This window comes from Electrona antarctica (assembly GCF_951216825.1).
Source record: "Electrona antarctica genome assembly, chromosome: 19".
Taxonomy (NCBI): domain Eukaryota; kingdom Metazoa; phylum Chordata; class Actinopteri; order Myctophiformes; family Myctophidae; genus Electrona; species Electrona antarctica.
In genome coordinates, this window is record NC_136800.1 from 24562085 (window position 1) to 24586530 (window position 24446).

The window sequence follows — 24446 nt, forward strand, 5'->3', positions numbered from 1 at the left end:
CAGTATGATAATCAGGCTAGTTTTATGTAAAGATAATCAGTTTGTTGATCTCATTACAGATTGTGCGTTGATTAAAAGGGGAAACAACCTGCAGCACAGTTTGGACGACTTACAGACCAGACTTAACAACATGACTGAACTTAAGAACCAGTGTAAGACCACTTTTGATGAGTTACAGTCCAGACATACCAACCTAATTGAACGAGATGACATCAAGAAGACTCTTTGTGGTCAGTGACAGTGAGACATCAGTTTTTCATCATTGATACAGTATATCATTATCGTTATCATCGTTATCATTGTTATTCGATATGTAAATGTGGTCATAATTTGTAATTAATCTAATGGAAACAAGAAATAAAACAGCGTCTAACATTACATTATATTTTGACGTTAGAATCACATGGATTTACACTTGGTGGTGGTGTGTGTTATTACATCTCTACTGAGGAGAAAACCCGTGAGGAGAGCAGAACATACTGTAGAGACAATCAATCTGACCTGATCATCATAACGAGCAAAGAAAAACAGGTGCAGTGTGTGTGTGTGTGTGTGTGTGTGTGCGCGCGTGTGTGCGTGCGTGCGTGCGTGCGTGCGTGCGTGCGTGCGTGCATGTTGCATTCCATTTGTTGAGACACACATCTATGATCTACTGTACAGATTGTACTTCAGTAGTCGTCGGCAGAGACAAGGCTGTGTGGCTGGGATTGACTGACAGAGATGAGGAAGGAGTCTGGAAGTGGGTAGATGGAACACCACTGACCACAACAACGTAAGACGTACTATTCGTATTTCGTACTCTTCATTTCATCAAACATTTTAAATGATACGTAGCTTGCGGAGTTATATAGTTCAGTCAGATATACTCAACGGCTTCATGCTTAGCTCAAGGAACATACATGTACTCGAGGGTTAATACGCTGCATTACTATGTGAGTGTATACAGTGTTTGCAAGACCCACACGTCATACGTTGGTGTGGCAGTCAGCTGACGTCAATTGGGCGGGGTATTTAAACTCACCTACATAGACTGCATGCATTCTTCCTGCCTTCTTTCTGCATATGGTTCCTGTTATGCACTGATGATGGTGTTTAATTGTGCCGAGCAGGGAATGCTAGTAACTACATGATGTGTTTAGATGTAATAGTTTATGTGTTTTCTTTGGTTGGTCTGCCTTGTCATTTACCAAATATGCACTGTAGACATTACTTTAACCACTTAACCCTCTATTCTTAGGCAAACAGATGTGAGTTAAGTGTACTTGGACCACTGTTTTCTGTGTACACCAAATCTCTTTACAACGTGATGTGACATTGTAGATTAGCTATTTTTGGGCAAATGTTAAGGAATATATAGGCATGCTAGGGATTAAACTTTTGTAACAAGATACATGTACAGTATGTGCATTTGCAATTTGTATAATAAACATGGGTTTTGGCTTCTGTAAAGGTAGAGCAACAGATAAGAAACAACTTCAGATATGGACACAATATATGTAGACAATTTGCTCTTTAAATATAATTAGGCCTATATATGGAAATTGTTTACAATTTCTGAAAGTTCTGAAAAAAGGTCTGTACATAGTTGGTGCAGCCCTAGCTCTACACACACACACACACACACACACACACACACACACGCACACGCACACGCACACGCACACACGCACTGTGCCGTCAAGATTGTATCTTAAGACAGACAAAATACAGACTATATGTATTTTTGAGTGGTGTAAACCACTCCTACAACTGGCTTTTGTGTGCAGAAAAAAATGAGCATGGTTGCTATGTTCAAAATAATTTCTGACGTAATTAAATCACACCCGGGTGAACTGGATGACCGTAGCAACCATGGTCATTTTCTCTGCACAAAAAAAGCCAGTTGTGAAATCACATCCAGGTGTGATTTCATTACGTCAGATCAGAGCTGATCAGGCTATATAATACCTTACCTTATATAATACCTCACATCGGACAAAAACTCCAGCTGAATCAACTTCATGGTCACAAATCATCAGAAGACGAGTCTACCTAGCCAAAGATCTTTAACGTCAGACATTACGTCAGACCACAGCTGATCATGCTATATAAAACCTTACACCACTCAGTTCACACGGGTGTGATTTTTTTAATTTATATTTGACTAATATTGGTTATTGCTGTGTGCAATCAATACAGTGCTCATGTGCATGTTTAACCATGTAAAGGCCACAAAAACAGTCTTGATCCACTCGGGGGCAGCATAGGGCTTTGTTTCGGTTGCTGGTACCACTCAATAAAATTACATTAAAGTGTGCTGGTTTTTGTTTTAATGGTCATAAAACTTAAGAAAACTATATAGTGTACAAGTGCACAAACACCAAAATAGCTTGTTGTATTCTGATTTATTGTATTTTGGTAAAAATTTAACAAAAGGTAAATCAGAATACATTAGGAAACAAATACATATTAGGCCTATTATTATTATTATTATTATTATTATTATTATTATTATTATTATTATTATTATTATTATTATTATTATTATTATTATTATTATTATTATTATTATTATTATATTGTAATCATATTTCTGTCCAGCCAATTCCTTAAGCCAAATCTGGACCAGCAGTTTTCAACAATTACTGACCCATTGCCAGCCTTTCATGTTTAGGCCAGAGTTTCATAGAAAATTGTCTACTCTACAATAATAACCAACTAAACTAACTAACTAACTGTAACCATCTGACTTTAACCAAACGTCTACAGCTGAGCCAAAGTGGAACCCAGCCTTGCCAAAGGGAATATTAGCCCAGCGAGACATTGACCCGTGATCCGTGATTTTGACACTCACATTACATCCTGTAGGACATGAGGCTTTCAAACGGTTTCATCTGGAGGTCACTGACCTCTCTTTCTGTCCCAGGGACCCTGACGAAATAATACAAGAATATGATGGCCTATAGTGCAGAGGTTTTCAACTGATTATGAACCAGGGACCACCACCATGACTAAGAATCAACCTGGGGACCATGCACCACGCTGACTAAGAATCAACCTGGGAACCACCCCCTGACTAAGAATCAACCTGGGGACCACCACCCTGACTAAGAATCAACCTGGGGACCACCACCCTGACTAAGAATCAACCTGAGGACCATGCACCACGCTGACTAAGAATCAACCTGGGAACCACCCCCTGACTAAGAATCAACCTGGGGACCACCACCCTGACTAAGAATCAACCTGGGGACCGCCACCCTGACTGAGAATCAACCTGGGGACCACCACCCTGACTAAGAATCAACCTGGGGACCACCACCCTGACTAAGAATCAACCTGGGGACCACCACCCTGACTGAGAATCAACCTGGGGACCACCACCACCCTGACTGAGAATCAACCTGGGGACCACCACCCTGACTAAGAATCAACCTGGGGACCACCACCCTGACTAAGAATCAACCCGGGGACCACCACCCTGACTAAGAATCAACCTGGGGACCACCACCCTGACTGAGAATCAACCCGGGGACCGCCACCCTGACTACAAATCAACCTGGGGACCACCACCCTGACTGAGAATCAACCTGGGGGCCGCCACCCTGACTAAAAATCAACCTGGGGACCACCACCCTGACTAAGAATCAACCTGGGGACCGCCACCCTGACTAAGAATCAACCTAGGGACCATGCACCACCCTGACTAAGAATCAACCTGGGGACCACCACCCGAACTAAGAATCAACCTGGGGACCACCACCCTGACTAAGAATCAACCTGGGGACCACCACCCTGACTAAGAATCAACCTGGGGACCACCACCCTGACTAAGAATCAACCTGGGGACCACCACCCTGACTGAGAATCAACCTGGGGACCACCACCCTGACTAAGAATCAACCTGGGGACCACCACCCTGACTAAGAATCAACCCGGGGACCGCCACCCTGACTAAAAATCAACTTGGGGACCACCACCATGACTGAGAATCAACCTGGGGACCCCCACCCTGACTAAAAATCAACCTGGGGACCACCACCCTGACTAAGAATCAACCTGGGGACCGCCACCCTGACTAAGAATCAACCTGGGGACCATGCACCACCCTGACTAAGAATCAACCTGGGGACCACCACCCGAACTAAGAATCAACCTGGGGACCACCACCCTGACTAAGAATCAACCTGGGGACCACCACCCTGACTAAAAATCAACCTGGGGACCGCCACCCTGACTGAGAATCAACCTGTGGACCACCACCCTGACTAAGAATCAACCTGGGGACCACCACCTTGACTATAGAATCAACCTGGGGACCACTGTTGTGTTGGGTGGGGGGATATGGGCGTGGTGTGTGGAGAAAAGCTTGAAATTAAATTAATTGACAGTTAAGGGCTTTGTTTAATTTGTTAATTTGAGGTGAATTAAATCAAGCCCTTAACAGTAATTCCTTTCCCATGGTTGCCCTTACTCTGTTCTCTTAACCTTCCATATTAAACTCATAGATAGCAGACACGCATGATTGCATGATTATATGGGAACATTTCCCATACTCAACCAGTCAATCCGGTATACACTTATACACTTTCCCTTGAAATTCGAACTCCCCTGTGGAAGTTCTTGACATCCGACTTCCCAGTAACTGACAACATTGATCTTTAAGGCATAAGCTGCATGCTGCAAAGATCAGGCCCTAAAGTTTCTTGCTTGGCGTGGCCGAATCCGCCATTCCTTCACAGGGTAAAATAACACTGCTTTCACCATTGGAATTGCATTATGGGACATACATTGTATGGGTTTATTTCGTAGTGCAGGTGCAGGTAATTGCAACAACCACTGATCTTGTGAATTTTTTAAACGCGTCCGCAATATATTCAAAACTTTCCGCGATTCTGCCAATAATCATGCATAGCCTATTCCTTTAACCACACAGCCAGGTTTTGCTGCGTCAAACAAGGAATCACAAATGTTGATTCCCTTCCCCTGTTCGCTCATATGAGCCTGTCACAGACATGCACAGAGCAAGTTCTGTCAGGGAACTTAGTGCAGTATAAAAGCAGATCAGCTACGCGTCGGGTGTCACTACACCTCAGTCATTATAAAATACCCGGTAACCTGAGACCTTTTGTGGCTTATTGCTTTAAGCTCACAATGCATCGCATGATCGCATTGCGACTCATTGTGAGCTTGTAGATCTGCTATTTTTTCAAAGTTTTCAAAAGATTTGAAAACTTAATAGGACATTCTGCTCAACAAGTACTTTTACTTTTGGTACTTCAAGTAGGCTACATTTTAAATCCAATAATGTACTTTTACTCAAGTAGAAATTCTAAAGCATTATGGGCATTAATCAACACACATACTTCATTATTTTTCTGGCCATAGGGTGCAAATTTAAAATGGTGCTACTGTTATCTACTACAAATACTATTAGCATTGAGTGACTGCAGTTTCTTCCAGCGGTGAAATGTCCCTTTATATTAAGTAAAGAAGAAAAAAAAAGAAGAAAAAAAAGTACTTTTTCCACAACTGATTACCATCATTGTAAATGAAAGCAATATTGATCTGATGAACTTCAACTGTTATGTCAGAAAGCTGTGCTGTGTCAACATTTCTCTACTGGCTGTCCTGACTTCCTCATCTCCACCTGAGTGTTTCCAACAAGGTCAACACACTCTCTCTGTTTGCAGCATATCTTCCCTTGTTTACTTTATACCTGTTAGCCTCCCATTCACTATATCTCTGGGTTATTCTAGGACTATTTGAGAAAATACCTACAGTGAATCGATCATGTGTATCAAGTGAATTTGATTTACAGTGGTGTTTAACTACTTACTGTTCACAAACTTCACATGTCATTATATTAAATGTTGGATGTCACAGAAATGTCTACGGCTTAACAGCAACCATTAGTGTAGCAGTGCTATAAAGCGTTGCAGTCCCGCCCCCTAGAGACCCGGGACTGCAACGCTCTATAGTCTATAACATGACCGCTGTAGATTCCTTTAATTCGTACAATAATGCTGAATTTCAGTCCAGCATTATGAATCTGTTAAAACCATTATTTCATACTTTGGCTGTTTAAAAATAGCACATAGGCCTATAGCTCACTAGTTTGTAGATCTGAAAAAAATAATGTTTGTGCAAATCTTTTAATTGATTTTACTCAAATCTGTTTATTGGCGGTCCCTGGAACAAAATATTGTGAGATGGGGGTTGGCGGCCAAAAACATAATAATGGGGGTCCTTGACATGAAAAGTTTGAGCGCCACGCCACTGATGTATAGCAACATAGATTTATCAGGAAAACTGTTAGAAGACATTTTTAGAATCGGCCTCAGGTCTTAATGGGTAAAAGTTGTTTTGTTGCTTGTTGTCAGCCTCTCTGGGTCAGGGCTCTTAAAAGGGGGCCCAGAAACACTTGACCCCTACCATCCTTCTTCTGGGGTGATCATTCACCCCAAATAGCAGACCTACAGGCTTACAATGTCGTTGTGAGCTTTTAGATCTGCTATGTTCGGTGAGGTGGTTTGGTGTATGTTTATGTGATTTTCATAAAGTTGCTGATTAGATGTCTGAGGTGGGTGGAACCTTGGGTACATCCCTGTCCACATCCCTGTTTTTTTGAGGGGAACACAGGTTTAATGTTTGTCTTTAGTTCATTGGTTGTTGTGAAAATGTACGTCATAATGTGTGATTTACGTCATCTTGTCTCTTTATTGTTAATGGCGTTTAATGTTTGTGTTTGCACCATTTGTTTTACATCACCATATATTAGCGCCCCTCACTTCACACGGGTGTGATTTTTTTTATATAAACAACTTTTGTCCTGTCTCAAAATTTGCCATTGACAATGAAAGGGGAATTCAGGTCAAATGTTGTCCCCACACGTCCCCACACAATCTTGTCCCCACACGTCTCAATATTTTGACATCGACATTGAACGGAGAAATTACGTCAAAATTCCGCTCAATATGACGTAAATTACTTCCGAGTGCTTCCAACAAGGTCAACGCACTTTTGCTGTTTGCAGCATATCTTCCCTGTTTACTTAAATTACCTGATAGTCTCCCATTCAGAATCCCTGTCTGTTATTCTGTTGTATAAAAGACCTGCAGTGAACCCTGTGTGTCCACGAAGTTCATGTGGAACCTGGTTCACCTTAGTTCACATTCATTCAGAGAGCTGCTCTCACACACAAACACACACACCGGGAATGAACTGTCCTATAGTGCCTTATTAGTAACCTCTTCAACCCTACACGGTTGAACGGAGTCCCTCCTATACTGTGTACACTATAGAGCGTTGCAGTCCCGCCCCCTACCATGGACCAGGAAATTATTCTCCGTTCATTTTCCTCATAGACATTTCAGAAAGTATTTATTTAAAGACGTTTACGCCGCGGACAAAGCCAACTCGAGTCGTGACAAATCATGACAACAAACACAATTTTTTTGGGCCGAACAAATAATTAGAAAGAAGAAAAAAACGGCAGGTTACAACACTTTTTTTGTTGTTTTTCTTCTTTGTAATTATTTGTTTGGTCCAAAATATTGTTTGAGTTGTCACGACTCGAGTTGGCTTTGTCCACGGCGTAATAAATACGCTCTATAGTGTCTTTTCTGTGTTCTGATATTGTGGGGAAAGCTTTCGCTGAAAATAGACGATCTATCTGTGATTTTCTGCAAAAGCTCTCCCCACATTCCGGATGCTGGGGTTTAAGTGGTTAATAATGAATTTAAAAAAGAATGTATTTCTTCAAAAAGCTGCTCACAGACAAATTAACGACTGCCCATAATTCCGACATCCCATTACTCCGACTACGTGGCTTCCGCATGCGGTTAGGGTTAGGGTAGGGTTAGTAATTTATTTTTAAAAACAGCAGCACCTCTCATTGCAACACATATTTACACATATCTCCAATCTCTCTATTTTAACCAATTGCTTTCCCCGTATCTGGAAACTAGCTCATGTGCTCCCACTACACAAAGGTGGTGACAAGCAAAATTTAAATAATTACAGACCAATCTATAAACTACCCTGTCATGCCAAAATGTTGGAATCCCTCATAAATTCACAGCTCAAATCATTCCTCACACGTTTTTCAATTTTAAATATAAATCAATCTGGCTTCAGAACCAACCATAGTACTATAACTGCTGTCACTCTAGTTACAAATAACATTTTAACTGCTTTGGACAACAAATTACATGCCGCCCTCTTTGTGGACTTATCGAAAGCGTTCGACACTGTACATCACACCGTACTCTTACAAAAATTACACAACATTGGTTTTAGTAATTCTTCTGAATGGTTTTATAGTTATTTACATGACAGACATCAATCAGTGAAGTCCGGGAGCTCCCAATCTGAGTTTCGTCCAGTCTCCATGGGGGTCCCCCAAGGCTCAATCTTAGGTCCTGTGCTCTTCACAATATATATTAACAACATTATTTCTTCTTTAAATTACTGTCATGCCCACCTTTATGCAGACAACACAGTCTTATATTGTGTTGCTGACACAGCCCAGCTTGCCACCAGTAAGCTGCAGCTGGCATTCAATACTCTCCAAGATGCCCTGTTTGAGCTCAGGTTTGTTCTAAATACAAGCAAAACTAAGTTCATGCTTTTCACCAGGGCTATGCACCAGACCATGAGAACACGTATTTTTAATATCTTCCAATGGCTCTTCAATTGAAAGAGTATCAGCATACAAGTACATTGGCATCTGGCTGGATGAGAAATTGTCTTTTAAATTCCACATTGAAAATCTAGTCGCCAAACTGAGACAAAAAATATTTGTTTTCTATAGGATGAAAGCATGTTTTCCGGCATCCTGTAAAAAAACAATCATTGAAGCCACTTTTCTCTCGGTTCTGGACTATGGAGACATTATTTACAGGATTGCTGCACCATCAACTTTAAAGCACCTTGATACGGTTTATCATTCTGCCCTACGATGGGTCACTAGTGACAGCTATGGTACCCATCATTGTACACTCTATGGGAACGCAGGCTTGTCCTCGCTGTCCGAGAGGCGGGACAAGCACTGGTATATTTTCATTTTCAAAGCCATCTCAGGAATGGTCCCCTCTTACATTTGCTCTATGTTGGATCAGAGTCCGTATCAGACCCGCTCGACCTTTTGCTAACTCAGAGCTATAGTTAAAGCAGCTTTTTCTGTCAGTGCTCCATTTGATTGGAACGCACTCCAAAAATCCCTAAAAATCAGATCACTGCCTTCCCTAGGTCAATTCAGGGAAATGATTTCTAGCACTTTTACTCAACAATGTAACTGTTTTAATTGATTCTCATCTATCTATTATAGTTATTTTAGCTTTGGACACTTTCTGTTTTCCAATTCATATATTTGATATTGCTGTATTTAGTGTAGGCCTATGTTGTTGATTTTGTGTTTTGTATTTCGGCTACATTGAAAATGAGGGCCTGCCCCTCAATTGTACTCCGAGTTTAAATAAAGGTTATGATGATGATGATGATGGGGCAAGTTGGACCAACGGGACGGGACGGGGGACAGGGGGTGGGGACAGGGGGACGGGGACGGGGGGGGGGGGGAGTGGACATCGGAATAATGGGGTGCTGGAACAATGACAACCCATGAAGTGGGCGGACGCCTATTTTAGGAGAAGTCCCATACTGACAATGGGACTGAACAAGAACGGGTCAGAAGCTGAGTTCATGTGCACTCTCCCTTTGGAAAGAATTTACTCCAATGCCCAAATCATTTTGGCAGGTTCCCAGATGATTAGCTTGAAGACAACTTTTCCCCCCCCAACCAAGTATAACCTGGTGGGCAAGGAATGTACTTGTAATTATAAATGTATGACTATGCCACCTTGATGTTTGTATCTAGGAATGTTTGTATCTATAAATCGGGTTCCCCAAAACACAGATAAGCCAATGAGACTGAGACATCGAGTGTCCCCCAACACATTTAATTTATTCCAGACACAAGGGTTAAAACACTACAAACACTACATGTACTGGATAAACAGTATTTATTAGCAATCCAGTTAAAACTATACCAATATGTTGTAGCATCATTAAAATACTGCGCCACCATGAAAAGAGGTGCACGCAGTCACGCCAGTATTGCAAACCTCTGGGGCTGTGGAATACAGTGAACCCCATGTTGTAGCAGTCAGCTGCGCCACTCGGCTCCATTGGACTCAGTTAACACACATAGGACTCCATGTGTGGGTGAGAAACAAAAGACAAAACAGATCAACATAGCTCAATAACTCAAATGAAACAATAATATATTATAATGATAAAATCAACCTAAACAAAGCAGCAGTGGCTAGATCTAAGGGAGGGATATAAAACAAACACTTAAGTTGGTACACTGTACACTACTATAACACAAAGTATCTTGTTATTTCTTTATTTGTCAGTTTGTGCTCACACATTCCCGCTTGCCCATGCATGAAAGAGTTCAGCACAGGGAACAATCCCTCTTGCCCATCTAAGAGTTCAGCACAGGGAACAATCCCTCTTGCCCATCTAAGAGTTCAGCACAGGGCACAATCCCTCTTGCCCATCTAAGAGTTCAGCACAGGGCACAATCCCTCTTGCCCATCTAAGAGTTCAGCACAGGGCCGGCATGCACACGGCTGTACAAACTGAACCATAACATAGTTTAGATTACAGAATAAACATAAATAAAACTACATTTATGAGACATGTTACTCACCCTGGCCTGGCACTAAAGTGGACATTTAGCTGCCCCTATGGTGGCTTCTGAGGCTCAACTCAACTCCAACTGGTTCATGTGTGTCGCAGGCTCAAGATGTCAGTTTGTCACCTCCCCGATTTGCGTGATGTATGGATAAAATCTAATGTGTTTAGCAAAAATGTGCCTCATGATGGCGCTATAACAGATGTGGAAAATGCAGGGCAAAGGTTTTTCCTTGGCCTCTAGGGAGTGCGCATACAAAGTTGTATGAGATCGGTGCAGTTTTAGGTAACGTAAGAACATGAATTGGCCTGTTATAGCGCCACTATGAGGCTGACTTGAAAATGTTTAAGTGTAATTTCTTCCTCTGCCTAGTGGGAATGTGTGTGCATAATTTCACGGATATTGCATGCTGTGTTCATGACTTGAGGCATTTTGTTCAAAACGGACCAATCTGTACGGTACAGATCTTAGCTGGTAACAGACGGACAGGCGGACAGACGGACAGACGGACAGACAGACGGACGGACGGACGGAGTGCAAAACATCTCCCCATGCCTTCGGCCTGGTGGAGACAATAAAAGTTTGGGAACACTTGATGTAGTGAAAACAAAGGGTGGCGCAAGTGCTCAAACATAGGGTCAGTGGCTGCTATAGCGTGCATTGTGTCAGTTCTGAACAAGGCTGTCACACATTTTTTGTTGTCCTTAAATCATGGCTGGTTTGTAGGTCAGGGAACAAGCTGCCCTCAGTCAGGTCTAACTTTACGCAGATGTGGCACGCTTCACACACGCATGCACGTTCGAGCACACACTCACGCATACACGTACACGCACGCACACGCACACGCACACGCACACGCACGCACGCACGCACGCACGCACGCACGCACGCACGCACGCACGCACGCACGCACGCCCACACACACACACACACACACACACACACACACACACACACACACACACACACACACACACACACACACACATCTCCCCCAAGTCAGAGAAAGGAGCAGGTAGAAGCATTATAACGGAGGAGCCACGCTGTCTGTTCCACTTTATACCGGGAGACAAAAGAGATGAGTGTTTGATTTCCCTGCTGCTGAAAGACTAGACACACACGTACGCATGCATACAGTGTGTGTGTGTGTGTGTGTGTGTGTGTGTGTGTGTGTGTGTGTGTGTGTGTGTGCGTGTGTGCGTGCGTGCGTGCGTGCGTGCGTGCGCGCGTACGTTTGCCTTAACTTCTGAAGTCAACAGCACATAGAACAGGGCCTAATGCGCTTTTTGGTTTTATCTCTTACCAGGATCTCTAGTACTTCTGGTTTCATCTCCTAAAAGGACCTCTAGTACTGCTGGTTTAATCTTCTACCAGGACCTCTAGTTCTGCTGGTTTTATCTCCTACTGTACCATACCGTATCGTACCGTACCGTACCTGTTGAGCGTTTTGAGCTTGTAGATCGGCTATTTTTGCTACGACACTAACGACAGTAATATGCAATGTGGCCCTCTGGAGTGAGTGTGGAAATATATTGGCCCTCTCCATTGTCAAAGTTGGCCACCCATGCCATGGTTAAAGTGGCTAAAAGATCGTGATGCAAAATTATATTATAGACACATATGCTTTCGTGGTCTTAACGGGTTAAAACCCCAACGGAAAAGCAAGGCTCTACACCATTTTGTTTAATGAGAAAATAAGTTATTTAATGTCCGTAAACGTAATTCACATTTTTACATGGCAAATACCGTACTTGAAAAATGTTGAATTTTTACCCTTCAAACAATGAATATAACATACTAAATGTGTGATTCACTGATTCCATGTTCAATTCTAGACAATATATTAAGAGAGCGAGCCTCCAACAAGTCACAAAGTAATAAAAGTAAAGTGGGATCCACATTAAGTGAACTTGTGTTTGTATGTACCCATGAAACTCAAAATAGTTTTCAAAAATAGACTCCATTTTGATTGGAATCTTACAAGGTGGCAAAAACTTTCCATAATGTTGGTGTAGTGCAAATTTCATCAATCAATTCCCATAATAATTATAGTTGAATATATATTATATAATATATATATATATATATATATATATATATATATATAAATATTGTTGTTGTTGTTGTTGATGTTGATGTTGATGATGATGAGGATACAACTGTTTGGCTCCATGTTTTCTTCTTTCAAGTATCTCTTAAAGGGGAATACCACTCATTTTCAACATTTTACAAAAGGTATATTAATGACAGTAAAATGTTGAAAATGAGTGGTATTCCCCTTTAACAGATATTAAACTCAGGCCTTCAGAAAGCACATTTACTGTATCAAAAAGGAAACAATATGAAGAAATACAAATGTGAAGGGAATAAAATATTGCATTATAATACTTCATCTGTTGCATATTATAAGTCACGTCATAGTATAAGTCACATGTGACCCAGCTTGACTGAGGGGCTGCCATTGGATTTTTTTGTCATTTCAAGTTCACATAACTTGCCCTTTTTATCCTTTCATTGCATCACCACCTTCTTAAAATAATGTCCCAAACATTTGAAACTTTGTCCTAATACAAATATGAAATGCCTTTGATAATGAATGGCTAGTTTTATGTGATAGTGTAACATTAAAAGATGGACATATAGGATGTGATTGGCCGGAATGAGATGATGTATGATGATGTATCATGATAAGAGCGCCCCTCACTTCACACAGGTGTGATTGTTTTTTTTAGGAAAAGGATATTTTTGCCTAAATCAGCTCTTCATGACACTGGCCACCTCTGGTAAAAATCACCTATATCTTTATTGAAAAAGATCATGCTGCTCCAGGCCCGCGCCAGTATATGTGGCCTATGTCAAGAGTGAAAGTTGAATGTTGGAAGCCAGTGAAAATAAATGTTGTTCTCTTATGCATTTTATGTATCTGCTGAATGACAATAAAGATCTATCTAAAAAAAATCAAAATCAAATCTGTGTGAAGTGAGGGGCGACAGGCCACTATTTTAAGAAGGTAACGATATTCATATAAAACAAACATACTGTCTATGGCAGTGGCTCTCAAACCTTTTTGGCTTCAGTACCCCTTTTCCTGATTTCTGGATCAAAGTAACCACTTTACCCGACATGTTGCTTAGAAGATAAAACTATACTTCATATTTTTCTTTTGGTAAATTAGTAGCCTACCCTACTTTGCCATAATACAGTGTCATACAAAAGTAGCAAAAGCAGATACAAGCTCAAAATGCAACGCGTTTTGGGTACATTTACTTTAAAGATGGAGTGCCGTGATTTCTCACCGCCTAAAACATATGATTATACTAGGAGGAAGATTGTTTTCAAAAAATTGTACAGAAAGTGTTAAAATTTGTTTTTATGTGCATGGCCACACCCACTAGTTGATCAAGGGTGCGTTCGGAAATGTGCACCGGGAGCGCACTCGCCTATTAGTTTGCATTGCACAGTGCGCTCAGTGCGCTATTTCCGAACGCGCCCTAAGTATACCTGGTTTCCCCTTTGCACCACCCACTTGAACTTAAGCCTTGCCCACAGCTGTTGTTGTACAGTAATGGAGGAGGGGTTAGGGTTATGATGTCACAAAAAGTGGTGTATTTTGAGTGGGCCTTATGACTCAAAGGCTTTCAGCTTTCAGGGAGAAACAAAAAAATACACAGGGAAGTCATATTTGGATATTATAACCACACCTGGGGGTCTATTCGAGTAATGTTAACTCTATAGACACAACAGAAAACGTACACAAATCACAGCACTCCATCTTTTAACTATGTGTCCAGGTTTTCCATGTAGGGGTACACGTACCGTCGTACCCCTATTTGAGAACCACTGGTCTATGGTGCTATGGTGGATAATATGAATTATGAAGCCAATAAGTGCTTTTCAGGGCTGCAGTTCTCATCAATGGCCTCCTAGACTAGGGTGACGCTATTTCCCCCCTGCTGGCTGAAGAACAATTAACGCACCATTGATTACAATTGATATTTCAACGGATGTTACACTTGATCTTATTACCTTAGCAATCATTGTCATATGTTATGATTTCAGTTGCTAGTTTAAAGTCTTCTTTCAATTACCACAATGTATTTATGATGAATTCCTGTACTGTTCTTTGTCTATATAGAAGTGTCTATCTGTACGTCTCTTAATGTTTTGATGAATTGAACATGGTGGACCCTGTTGTAAACAAGTGTAATGCTTAATTGGGTCGTCCACTCACAGTTAACAGCCTTTGTATTGAGTTTGTGCTTGAAATGTACTGTAATTCTGCAAACTGTTAATAAAATGTTCAATCAATCAATCAATTTGTAAATGATGGTCCCATTAACTTTTGAATTGATGATAAAGTAGGGTATGCTCCGGGTGCTTCTACTGACTCTACCGAGTGAAGACCAGCCCCTCACCACCCTTTCAGCCAATAGCATTCGTTTCCGGTTGCTTTTCAGGACGGGAAATTCCAAGATGGTGGATTTGGATTCGCCAAAAAAGAGGCTTCAAAGCGGGTCTGTAGAAACCAATGGGTTTCCCTTCGTCCATATTATTTTACAGTCTACGATTCAGTCACAATACAAAGTGTTCAAAGGGAATTTGGCAGAAATCTATTGTCCGTCCCATGTTGACCTGTCGTGGGCAGACACGCTCTTCTTCTAGGAAGTTCTGAATGTCCTCCTTAATGTCGGGCCGAATCATGAGCAACCGCACTGTTTCTATTCTGAATGTCCTGTTGCATCATGATCAACCACACTCTCCTAATCTGAACATCCTTCTTAATGTCCTGCCAAATAATGAGCAACCACACCTAAATGTCCTTCTTACCAGTTAAACCCCAGCATCCGTATTGTGGGGAAAGCTTTCGCAGAAAATAGCTCACAACGAGCTTGTCGATGGAGCTATTTTCAGCCAAAGCTTAGCCTTCTCCACAATGATAAAAGAAAAACGCTAGCATAGAGCCCCTACTCAGAACTCCACTCAACCACAAGAGGGTTTAAGTCAGGTTGATGATCGGCCGCATCACGAGCAGCCGCACTCTTCTACAATCATGTTCTGGATGTCCTTCTTGATGATCTTCTGCTCCTCGTTGTAGTAGAGCATGGACATGGCCCGCAGCCGGGTGGGGATGCAGCAGGACCGGATGTTCTGGAAGGGGCCGTAGCCCCGCATGCGGTAGTGGTTGATGACCGTGGAGTGGAAGGACAGTGTGGAGCCGGCGAGGCTGGCCATGTGACTCGGGCACTCGCCCTCACAGTAGTTGGCGTGGTACCCGGGGGGTGCGATGATCCAGTCGTTCCAGCCAATGTCTTTGAAAGAAGAGCAACAGATCATTTTAAATGATGGTTATTTGAATAATTGTGTGAAGTGTGGGGCGCCCAGATTTTGGGGGGCATGTTGATGTTCTCATGTCCGTGAAAAATTAAATACATTTATTTAAGTTCTTAGAATTGGCTGGGAACGAATTACATCATCATTTACCACATGTCCATAGACTCATGGCCTATAGAGAGTATGCGCGTGACATCATCATCAAACCCGGAAGTTATGCAGGAATGCCTACTGAGTGGCAAAAAACTACTTTCTGGCCTTGACAGCCCATACATCCAAAAAGAAAAGTCCTATCTGATTGCATTAAACAACATTAAACAATGTTAAACTCACTTTGCCTGTTGCTTTGCCACTCGATTTGCCACTCGATGTGCCATTCACTTTAAGCATGCGCATACCCTCTATTATGTAATTTCCGAAAGCCATGCATTGGAGCAGCAAGCGGCCCTCAAAAGAATCACACTCGTGTGAAGTGAGAGGCGCCCACTGTGGCTGAATATATATATATATATATATATATATATATATATATATATATTTGTACTATGTTGTACCTGTACCTTTAAAGTTCACGTAGAACTGGCGCTTGCAGCAGATGCGTATCTTCCCGTCGCACTCCAGCCCTCTCTTGGCCCGACGGTGGCCGTGCTCTTCTCCTGCCCGCAGGACCACCATGAGGAAAGGCCGGTGGGACTGGTCTCTGGCGTTGGTGTCCGGGGACGCCAAGATAGGCGTGGCTCCGGCCTCGGAGCAGAGGGGACAGGACACATGCAGGTCCAAGGCACTCCGCCCACTGTCCAGCAGAGCCTGGACGCTGCCGGGAACGGGCAGGGTGTGCCAGCCACTCCGCCGCGTGTCCACCGTCTTCTCCGAGATTGACTCCTCCTCCACCTGGGTGTGGTTGACCTGCGGACATCAGTGGGAATTTCCGAAATTATGTCCTTTTTGCTTTTTATTCGTTAAAATTGTGGGGTAGTGTTGTTAGCATTTATGAAGTTCCAAGTGCCACCATACGCGTTCACTTTAAGAGAAGGAGTTTGTCCGCCCCCCCCCCCCCCCCCCCCATCCCACACAAACACTTTAGTATCATTGGCACAAGCACACACTGTTTACCCTCGCCAGAAACGTTTACATGTCGGGAGCGACGCGGTACAAAGGCACAAATTACATCCGAATTTTGGATGGCAGAAGATCCACCATGGACAGCTCTGCTGGATTCCGACTTATCCTGCTTGTAACCGAGTTAAACGGAGATCAGATTTTACATCCCATAGCTGGTGTTGACGGGGCATTGCCATAGCAACCGGACCAATGTTAATACACATTGTGGTCCGTACTGTATATGGAGCTGGTTGATAAAGTCCCCTAGCGTCCCCTAGCGGCGGGACCTGGGAGAAAAAGAGTTGAAACACTCTAAGAAGGTTGGGGACCACCTGATGACCTCTCTTCCAGGCCAAGGCTGTATCCATTACAGATAGATTATAATTGCATCTTTGATGTATTTACAAACTGAATTAATTTCAAGGACCATGTGGAATGGAACCAAATGCACATAAAGGTTCCATCTCAGAGTTGTACACCTGTACTGGAACCCACTCAAGGACCCTTGAGTGCTGCTGGGGTCTGCTGGGGACATAACAGGGGCAAAATAGACCCCACAAGTCATTTGGGATCAATATTAGTAGGACAATGCATGAGCCTGTATGTTATTGGGTCAGAGTTGTCCTTTAAGAGCACTTCACCCACTTTCAACCTATCTTCATAATGGTGCCATTGTTGTCTGCAGTTCAGAAACCATGCAGTGACATCATCAATGAGGAATCCAAGCTAATAGAAAGCGCAGGCTTTCAATTCCTGGAAAGTTAGCATGCTATAGAAGCCATTGTTCTTGCGTTAATCAGATGACAAAACCTGCCTGCCAACGATGTCAGTGGTAGGCGGGTTTCTCCACAACCCGCTGGCTGGTCCTCCCTGAAGCCAGTTCATATAGGATAAAGTATAATGAAATTGAAATTTTAGTAAAAGTAGGTTGCCTAAAAATTTGACTTAAGCACACTACTTGAGTAAATGTACTTGGTTACCTGCAGCAGTTGGATGGTGACTTTGCCTTTGGAATGGCTGGTTCCCTTGGCGAGCTTCAGGAACAGCCAGACGTTGGCCTGCTCCACCAAAGAGGAGCTGCTGCCCTCCTTGGACAGGTCAAAGGTCACGCTGGAAGGAGACTCACCTGGAACCCAAGAGCAGTTTAATAGCCTGTTAGCATGTCCACATGTTGAAATGAGATTATTTCTCTCCTGTAATTATAGATACTGTAGAGTCGTAGACAGACAGACAGACAGACAGACTGACTGACTGACTGACTGACTGACTGACTGACTGACTGACTTTTTTTGTTTTTGTATGAGGTGGCACTGGCAGCCAACAACTTTGGACAGTTGTACGGTTTTGTTCTATTTTCCATTCTGGCTCCTTTCTTTCTTCTATATGAATTATTACTCTGGTTGTTTATTTACTGTTTCTTGTGAAGCTTTTCTTACATTGGTTACAGTTGTACTGTTTCTTTACTTTATCCATCCAGGCTAGGATTGTCTTACATTGGCATGTAGTGCCCTAAACAAACATTAAAGTCCATAGACTTGGCTGGCAAACGATTTAGGTCATATCTGTGCTGTGTTTCTGTATTTGCAGACAATAACAACTTAATCCCACAATAGTGTTGATTTTGACAGCAAATTTGGATTTAGTTTTACTCATATAGTATTTTGATTACATTTTCATTTAGATCATATTTTAGTCATCTGAAAAGTTTCAGTGTTAGTCTAGTTTAGTCGACTAAATATCCTAATATTTTATTCAACTAAATCTACAGTTGATTCAGTTGACTAAAATGTATTTTGGCAGGCCTTGATTGCATCAAAATGCCTGATTTTAGACGCATTGTGAGCTTGTAGATTGGCTATTTTCAGCATGCAACCAATTGCCTTTTACTGGATCACATCTATCCTCCCTAACATTGACAATTTATTTAGTCTTAGTTTTAGTCACCATAATTTAGTTTTGATCTTGTTTTTTATTTAGTTTTACTGAAAAAATGTAGTCAATGAACATTTTCAGTCAAAGTTTTAGTTGACGAAATCAACACTATACCCCACAATAATTACTAAACTTGACCTTTGGCTCTGTACTCTGTGTTTCCCTTTACACCAAACCTTCGTAGAAAAGTGCCGATCTACAAGCTCACAGCGTGTCTCGCGTTGTGAGATTGTAGAACTGCTATTCTTGGTACATAATAGTGATGTTCAAGTGGGTCATGTAAACAAATTTGGTTAATGTAATAAAAACAGGCAGCCAGCCAGGGACACAGCAGGGAACCCAGCCAGGGACACACATAGCTCCGTAAGGGAGTGGTTGCACCAAAAAAGTTCTAATATCAAGACTTGACGACCCCCCCAATGCAATAACTCCAAGGACTAGGGGGTCCCGGACCAGTGAAGACCCATGCATTACAGTTAGTAGGCTATTATTAGAGCTTTCAAACTTTTGGGAGCTGCATGCGCAGTCTCGCACAATTCTGCAAAACACAGCTGGTGAACAAAGACAAAGCAACCATTATTATTGTGATTAGGATTATTGTTCAGTCTGTTTACAGCGGCCATAGCTGAATGGTTATGGAGAGCCCGCCTGGGAAGCCAGACAGGGGTCCCGGGCAGGGGTCATCGCCATGCTAGCTTGTGGTGGACATGTTTGTCAAAATATTGTTTTTGTCAAGGACATACAAAATGAATGGACAATATATTACCAGGATCACATAAAGCTGAATGACCATAACAGCTCCGTAACTCTGAGTGTTCAAATGGAACACACCGTCTCCAGGCCCTTCCAAATAAAACTTTTGAAGAACCACTAGTACTATATGTGTTACTACTATACTAGTGTGCCATAGAGTAATAGCAAATCAGTGTCATACATATTCTGAAGAAAACTGGGAGACTTGACATTCAGTAATCGGGTCTTATTATCAAAATTAGAAAAGCAACCAATAAAATTAAATAAAAATGTGCCATGGACGAGACCAAAGTCTTTGTCCGTATACAGACATATTGATGACCGCTGACTCCCAGGTGTGTTCCCAAGGCCTCAGCAAGGTGCTGAAGTGTCCCTTAATTAGCAAGACACTTATCTGCTCCCTGAGGTGCTGCCCACGTAGTGCTGCACTGCTTCTGATACTATATGGCTTAAATCCAGATACTGTACCAGTGTACCTCATTTCACTGGGGCTGCTGCATGTCCCTGATTAAGGGCTTGACTGAGATATTAGCAGTCAAATAAGTCTGATTGCAGGAATGGGACTGATATAAACTCCAATTCATAAACAGAAATAGATCTATCTATCTATCTATCTATCTATCTATCTATCTATCTATCTATCTATCTATCTATCTATCTATCTATCTATCTATCTATCTATCTATCTATCTATCTATTTACGTATACCTACCTACAGACAGACAGACAGACAGACAGACAGACAGACAGACAGACAGACAGACAGACAGACAGACAGACAGACAGACAGACAGACAGACAGACAGGCAGGCAGGCAGGCAGGCAGGCAGGCAGGCAGGCAGGCAGGCAGGCAGGCAGGCAGTTAGGCAGGCAGACAGACAGACAGACAGACAGACAGACAGACAGAGAGAGAGAGAGAGAGAGAGAGAGAGAGAGAGAGAGAGAGAGAGAGAGAGAGAGAGAGAGAGAGATAGATAGATAGATAGATAGATAGATAGATAGATAGATAGATAGATAGATAGATAGATAGATAGATAGATAGATAGATAGATAGAGCGTAACAGTTTCCTCTTTTGCCCCTAAATATAATCCCCCACATCATGAGCAGCCTGTCTAAAAAAAGAAAGACGCAGGTCGTCGTTCATCAGGAATGTGGTTCCATTCAGAAATATAGACAGGCTTTCTGTTTCTCTCTCTCTCTCCCTTGAGGTCCTTTGTCATTGCTCTCTCACACTCTCCCTATCCAGCAGTCCACGGCCATTAATTACTGAGACTGTATTACTGTGAATGAGGTTGATTATTCACGGCCAGCAGAACACAGGGTATTCTGCCCCCACATCGGCGAGCCTTTGAGGGTCCTTTTTAATTGAAGATTTCGCTCAAAGGGGAAACTATTTATAGTAGGAAGCCTTTATGCACATTTCTGTAGGCAAACAATCCAGTGCAAAATGTGTTTATCACGAGCTGCTTCCACCGGTTGCAACAAAGCCTAAAATGAGCCAGGAAGATATGCTGGTTCCACTTTGGAACACACAGCCTAGCCTGACCCATAACCTGACCCATGACCTGACCCATGACCTGCATGGTGCTGTCACGTGTGTGCTCTATGTAGGCTAAATGTACAGGTCAGGGGAGAGTACTCAAGTTCCCACAGTTCCCTCAGCCCTACACTATGTTCCCTCAGCCCTACGTTCCCTCAACCCTATGTTCCCTCAGCTCTCCCTCATCCCCAAATAGACCCTATACAGTTAGTAATAGTTCCCTCAGCCCTATGTAATGTTTTGACTCTTTGTCTGTCTGTCTGTCTGTCTGTCTGTCTGTCTGTCTGTCTGTCTGTCTGTCTGTCTGTCTTTTTTTTGTATCAAAAACAATCTTATGCATAACTTTGCATGAGTTTGTCATAGGCTAAGGAAGAACCGATTAAATTGTATAAGCCAATGGGCCAGAATTACAAAAAGGTGAATAACTTCTAAAAACATTTCAGTCAGACAACTCTTAGAATGAATTTAGAATATATATTTATTGAGCATAATTGAGCATAGATATATGAAGCATAATATAGATTGTCAGGGCTCAGTCCCTATTCATTCCCTGTAACATTTACATTTTAGTTAAGTTACAATCCAAATAGAATTACAGGGAAAATGTGTTTGTCATGCGCTGCTTCCACCGGTTGCAACAAAGCCCAAAATAACCCTTGAAGATATACACGGACACCACGCTAGACAGGAACGCCCAAAAACGTCACATCCGGTTTTAGCCTGGGGTAAGAATTTTCTATGGCCGCAAATTGCATTGCAGTGAACGAGCGCAAATCACAACTTCCCCCGGGGGTGGGCGGAGTCACAGTTTGAGGCGCTGATTACGCGCCGTGGTGTCAGTGTATGCTGCTTCTATCTAGAAACAGAGCCTACAGGTGGATGCTGGTGAGGCGGTGGGATTTGCAAAAACTTCATGAGCAGCAGGTTAGCAGCAAGCGAGGCAGGGAGGCAGCAGCAGCGACGCACGTCCGCACAGCAGGAGAGAAGCCAGGAATGAGCAAGGACTGTCTAAAGAGGATGAGACGCGAAGACCGTACGGGCGACGCCATGTTGCTCACATGGTGCTCCATGGAAGGAAAGAAACATGCGCAGTTGAGACCAGGAAGTTGGACATGACAAATCATAGATATGGCACAAATGGCCCAGCAGATGGCGTGATGCCAATGAAAGGAGAGATGCTTGTATATATGTCACGTCCGACCAACATTACTGTCTGTGTGATGATCCATGCTGGGACTTACTTATCCATTTGCTGTTAAAACGTTAATATAAAAGGTAAAATGCAATGACGTGACATGATATGTACAAGCATATCTCCTGTCAGTGGCATCACGCATCTGCTGGGCCATTTGTGCCATATCTATGATTTGTCATGTCCAACTTCCTGGTCGCATGTTTCTTTCCTTCCATGGAGCACCATGTGAGCAACATGGCGTCGCCCGTACGGTCTTCGCGTCTCGTCCTCTTTAGACAGTCCTTGGGAATGAGCAGGTAAGGAGAGAAGATTAAATAGCCGCTCTGATCAGGTAAAGAGTGTATGAGACTATAGTCACCTGATCAGGTATACACGTTCACAAGTTGTCTGCCTGAACTAGCTACGCAGACTTCGCATCATTCACACAGCAAGACAAAACAACTTGGCCAGAAATGGTCAACGGGCATGGAACAACTGATTAACTTAATTAAGTTGAAGTTGATCAATGTGGTTCTTCCCTGATCTCCATGCCATCGCAGAGACTAAAATAGCCTGCTTATTGTCTAAAAATGTTTTAGTCATGGACAACAGCAAGATAAAATAACTTGGCCAGAGATGGTCACGGGCATGGCACAACTGACTAACTTCATTAAATTGAAGTTGATCAACGTGGTTCTTCCCTGATCTCCATGCCATCGCAGAGACTAAAATAGCCTGCTTGTCTAAAAATGTTTCAGTCAGGACGACTAATGAACTCATGAATGGATGAAATATATATTTATTGAATATAAAATGAGCAATATATTTATTATGGTTTGGCGATTTACAATTTAATTTGACAATTTAGGCATTTAGCAGACACTCTTAATCCAGAGCGATTTACAGTTAACAGGAACAAAAGACATGGTATAATACATCAATGAATTGGATCTGCTTTTTAGGTCCCCTGATCAAAAAACGTTTGCCAGCCAAGTCTATGGACTAGTGCACTAAATGACCACGTGAGAAGCCATATGGCCGACATAAATCCAACTCGTAATCATAACTAATTCCGTTTCATACAATAACACAATGCATTCATGTTTTGTGGAGGACACTGAGGATGATGATAATGTCAGACTGTTCAGAAGGCAATCATGTGACAGCCACATTTTTTTATGTTTTATTTCACCTGCATTTTCTGGACTGCATGGATGTTAGACGTTGGAGCTAGTACTACACAAGCTTCCACTAATGGCGATTGTCTTCCACTAATGGCGAAGCACAATGGACAGTTTGCCTTCACAGAAAAAGGGGGCAATACTCCGGAACTCCCTGCCCATTGACCTAAAACTGCAAGCTGGCAATCAGCGATGCCAGATGGGATTTGTGAGAGAAATAAGCAACTAGGTCTATATAGAAGCGATAGTATAGGCCACATGAGCACTTTTTATACACATTGGCTATTTGAAAATAGCCGATCCACAAGCTCACAAGATCCCACAAGCTTATAGATTGCTATTTTCAAACCAAATCTTGAACAAAAGTTAAAAATGGGGGTCCTTGACATGAAAATGTTTGAGAATGAGAGTATGAAGGACGCCAATAGAAACAAGCCATAGGCTTTCCTGAGTTAAAAATAAATTCTCTTCGCAGACTCTTTCTGCAAACTGTTAATATAGTATTCAATCAATCAATCAATCAATCAGAACCACTGGTTTTAACAACATTAGAAATAAGTCACTAATGTTGCTCTGGAGAGGGAAGTCTGGAACTCTCTGGTGGAGATGTTGCCCCCGTGACCCGACAAAAAAGGAGAAAGAAGACAAAAGTGGAATGAAATATTTATATTACTACAGGTACTGTAGTAATTATAATTGTACTTAATTATAAAAAGGTTGGGAACCAATGGTCTAGCAGACGCTCACAAATA

General features: G+C 42.3%; 1 protein-coding gene across 1 annotated transcript in view; it reads right to left on the bottom strand.

Moving 5' to 3' along the window:
- Positions 1 to 15703: 15703 nt before the first annotated feature.
- Positions 15704 to 24446, bottom strand: part of inhbab (inhibin subunit beta Ab) — a gene marked incomplete at both ends in the record, with an annotated part of 9476 nt that continues 733 nt past the window's right edge. Inside the window, 3 exons of the mRNA XM_079529263.1 lie at positions 15704 to 15990; positions 16573 to 16918; positions 18094 to 18239. Coding sequence (XP_079385389.1) covers positions 15704 to 15990; positions 16573 to 16918; positions 18094 to 18239 — 779 coding nt within the window. The remainder of the gene's footprint in view (positions 15991 to 16572; positions 16919 to 18093; positions 18240 to 24446) is intronic.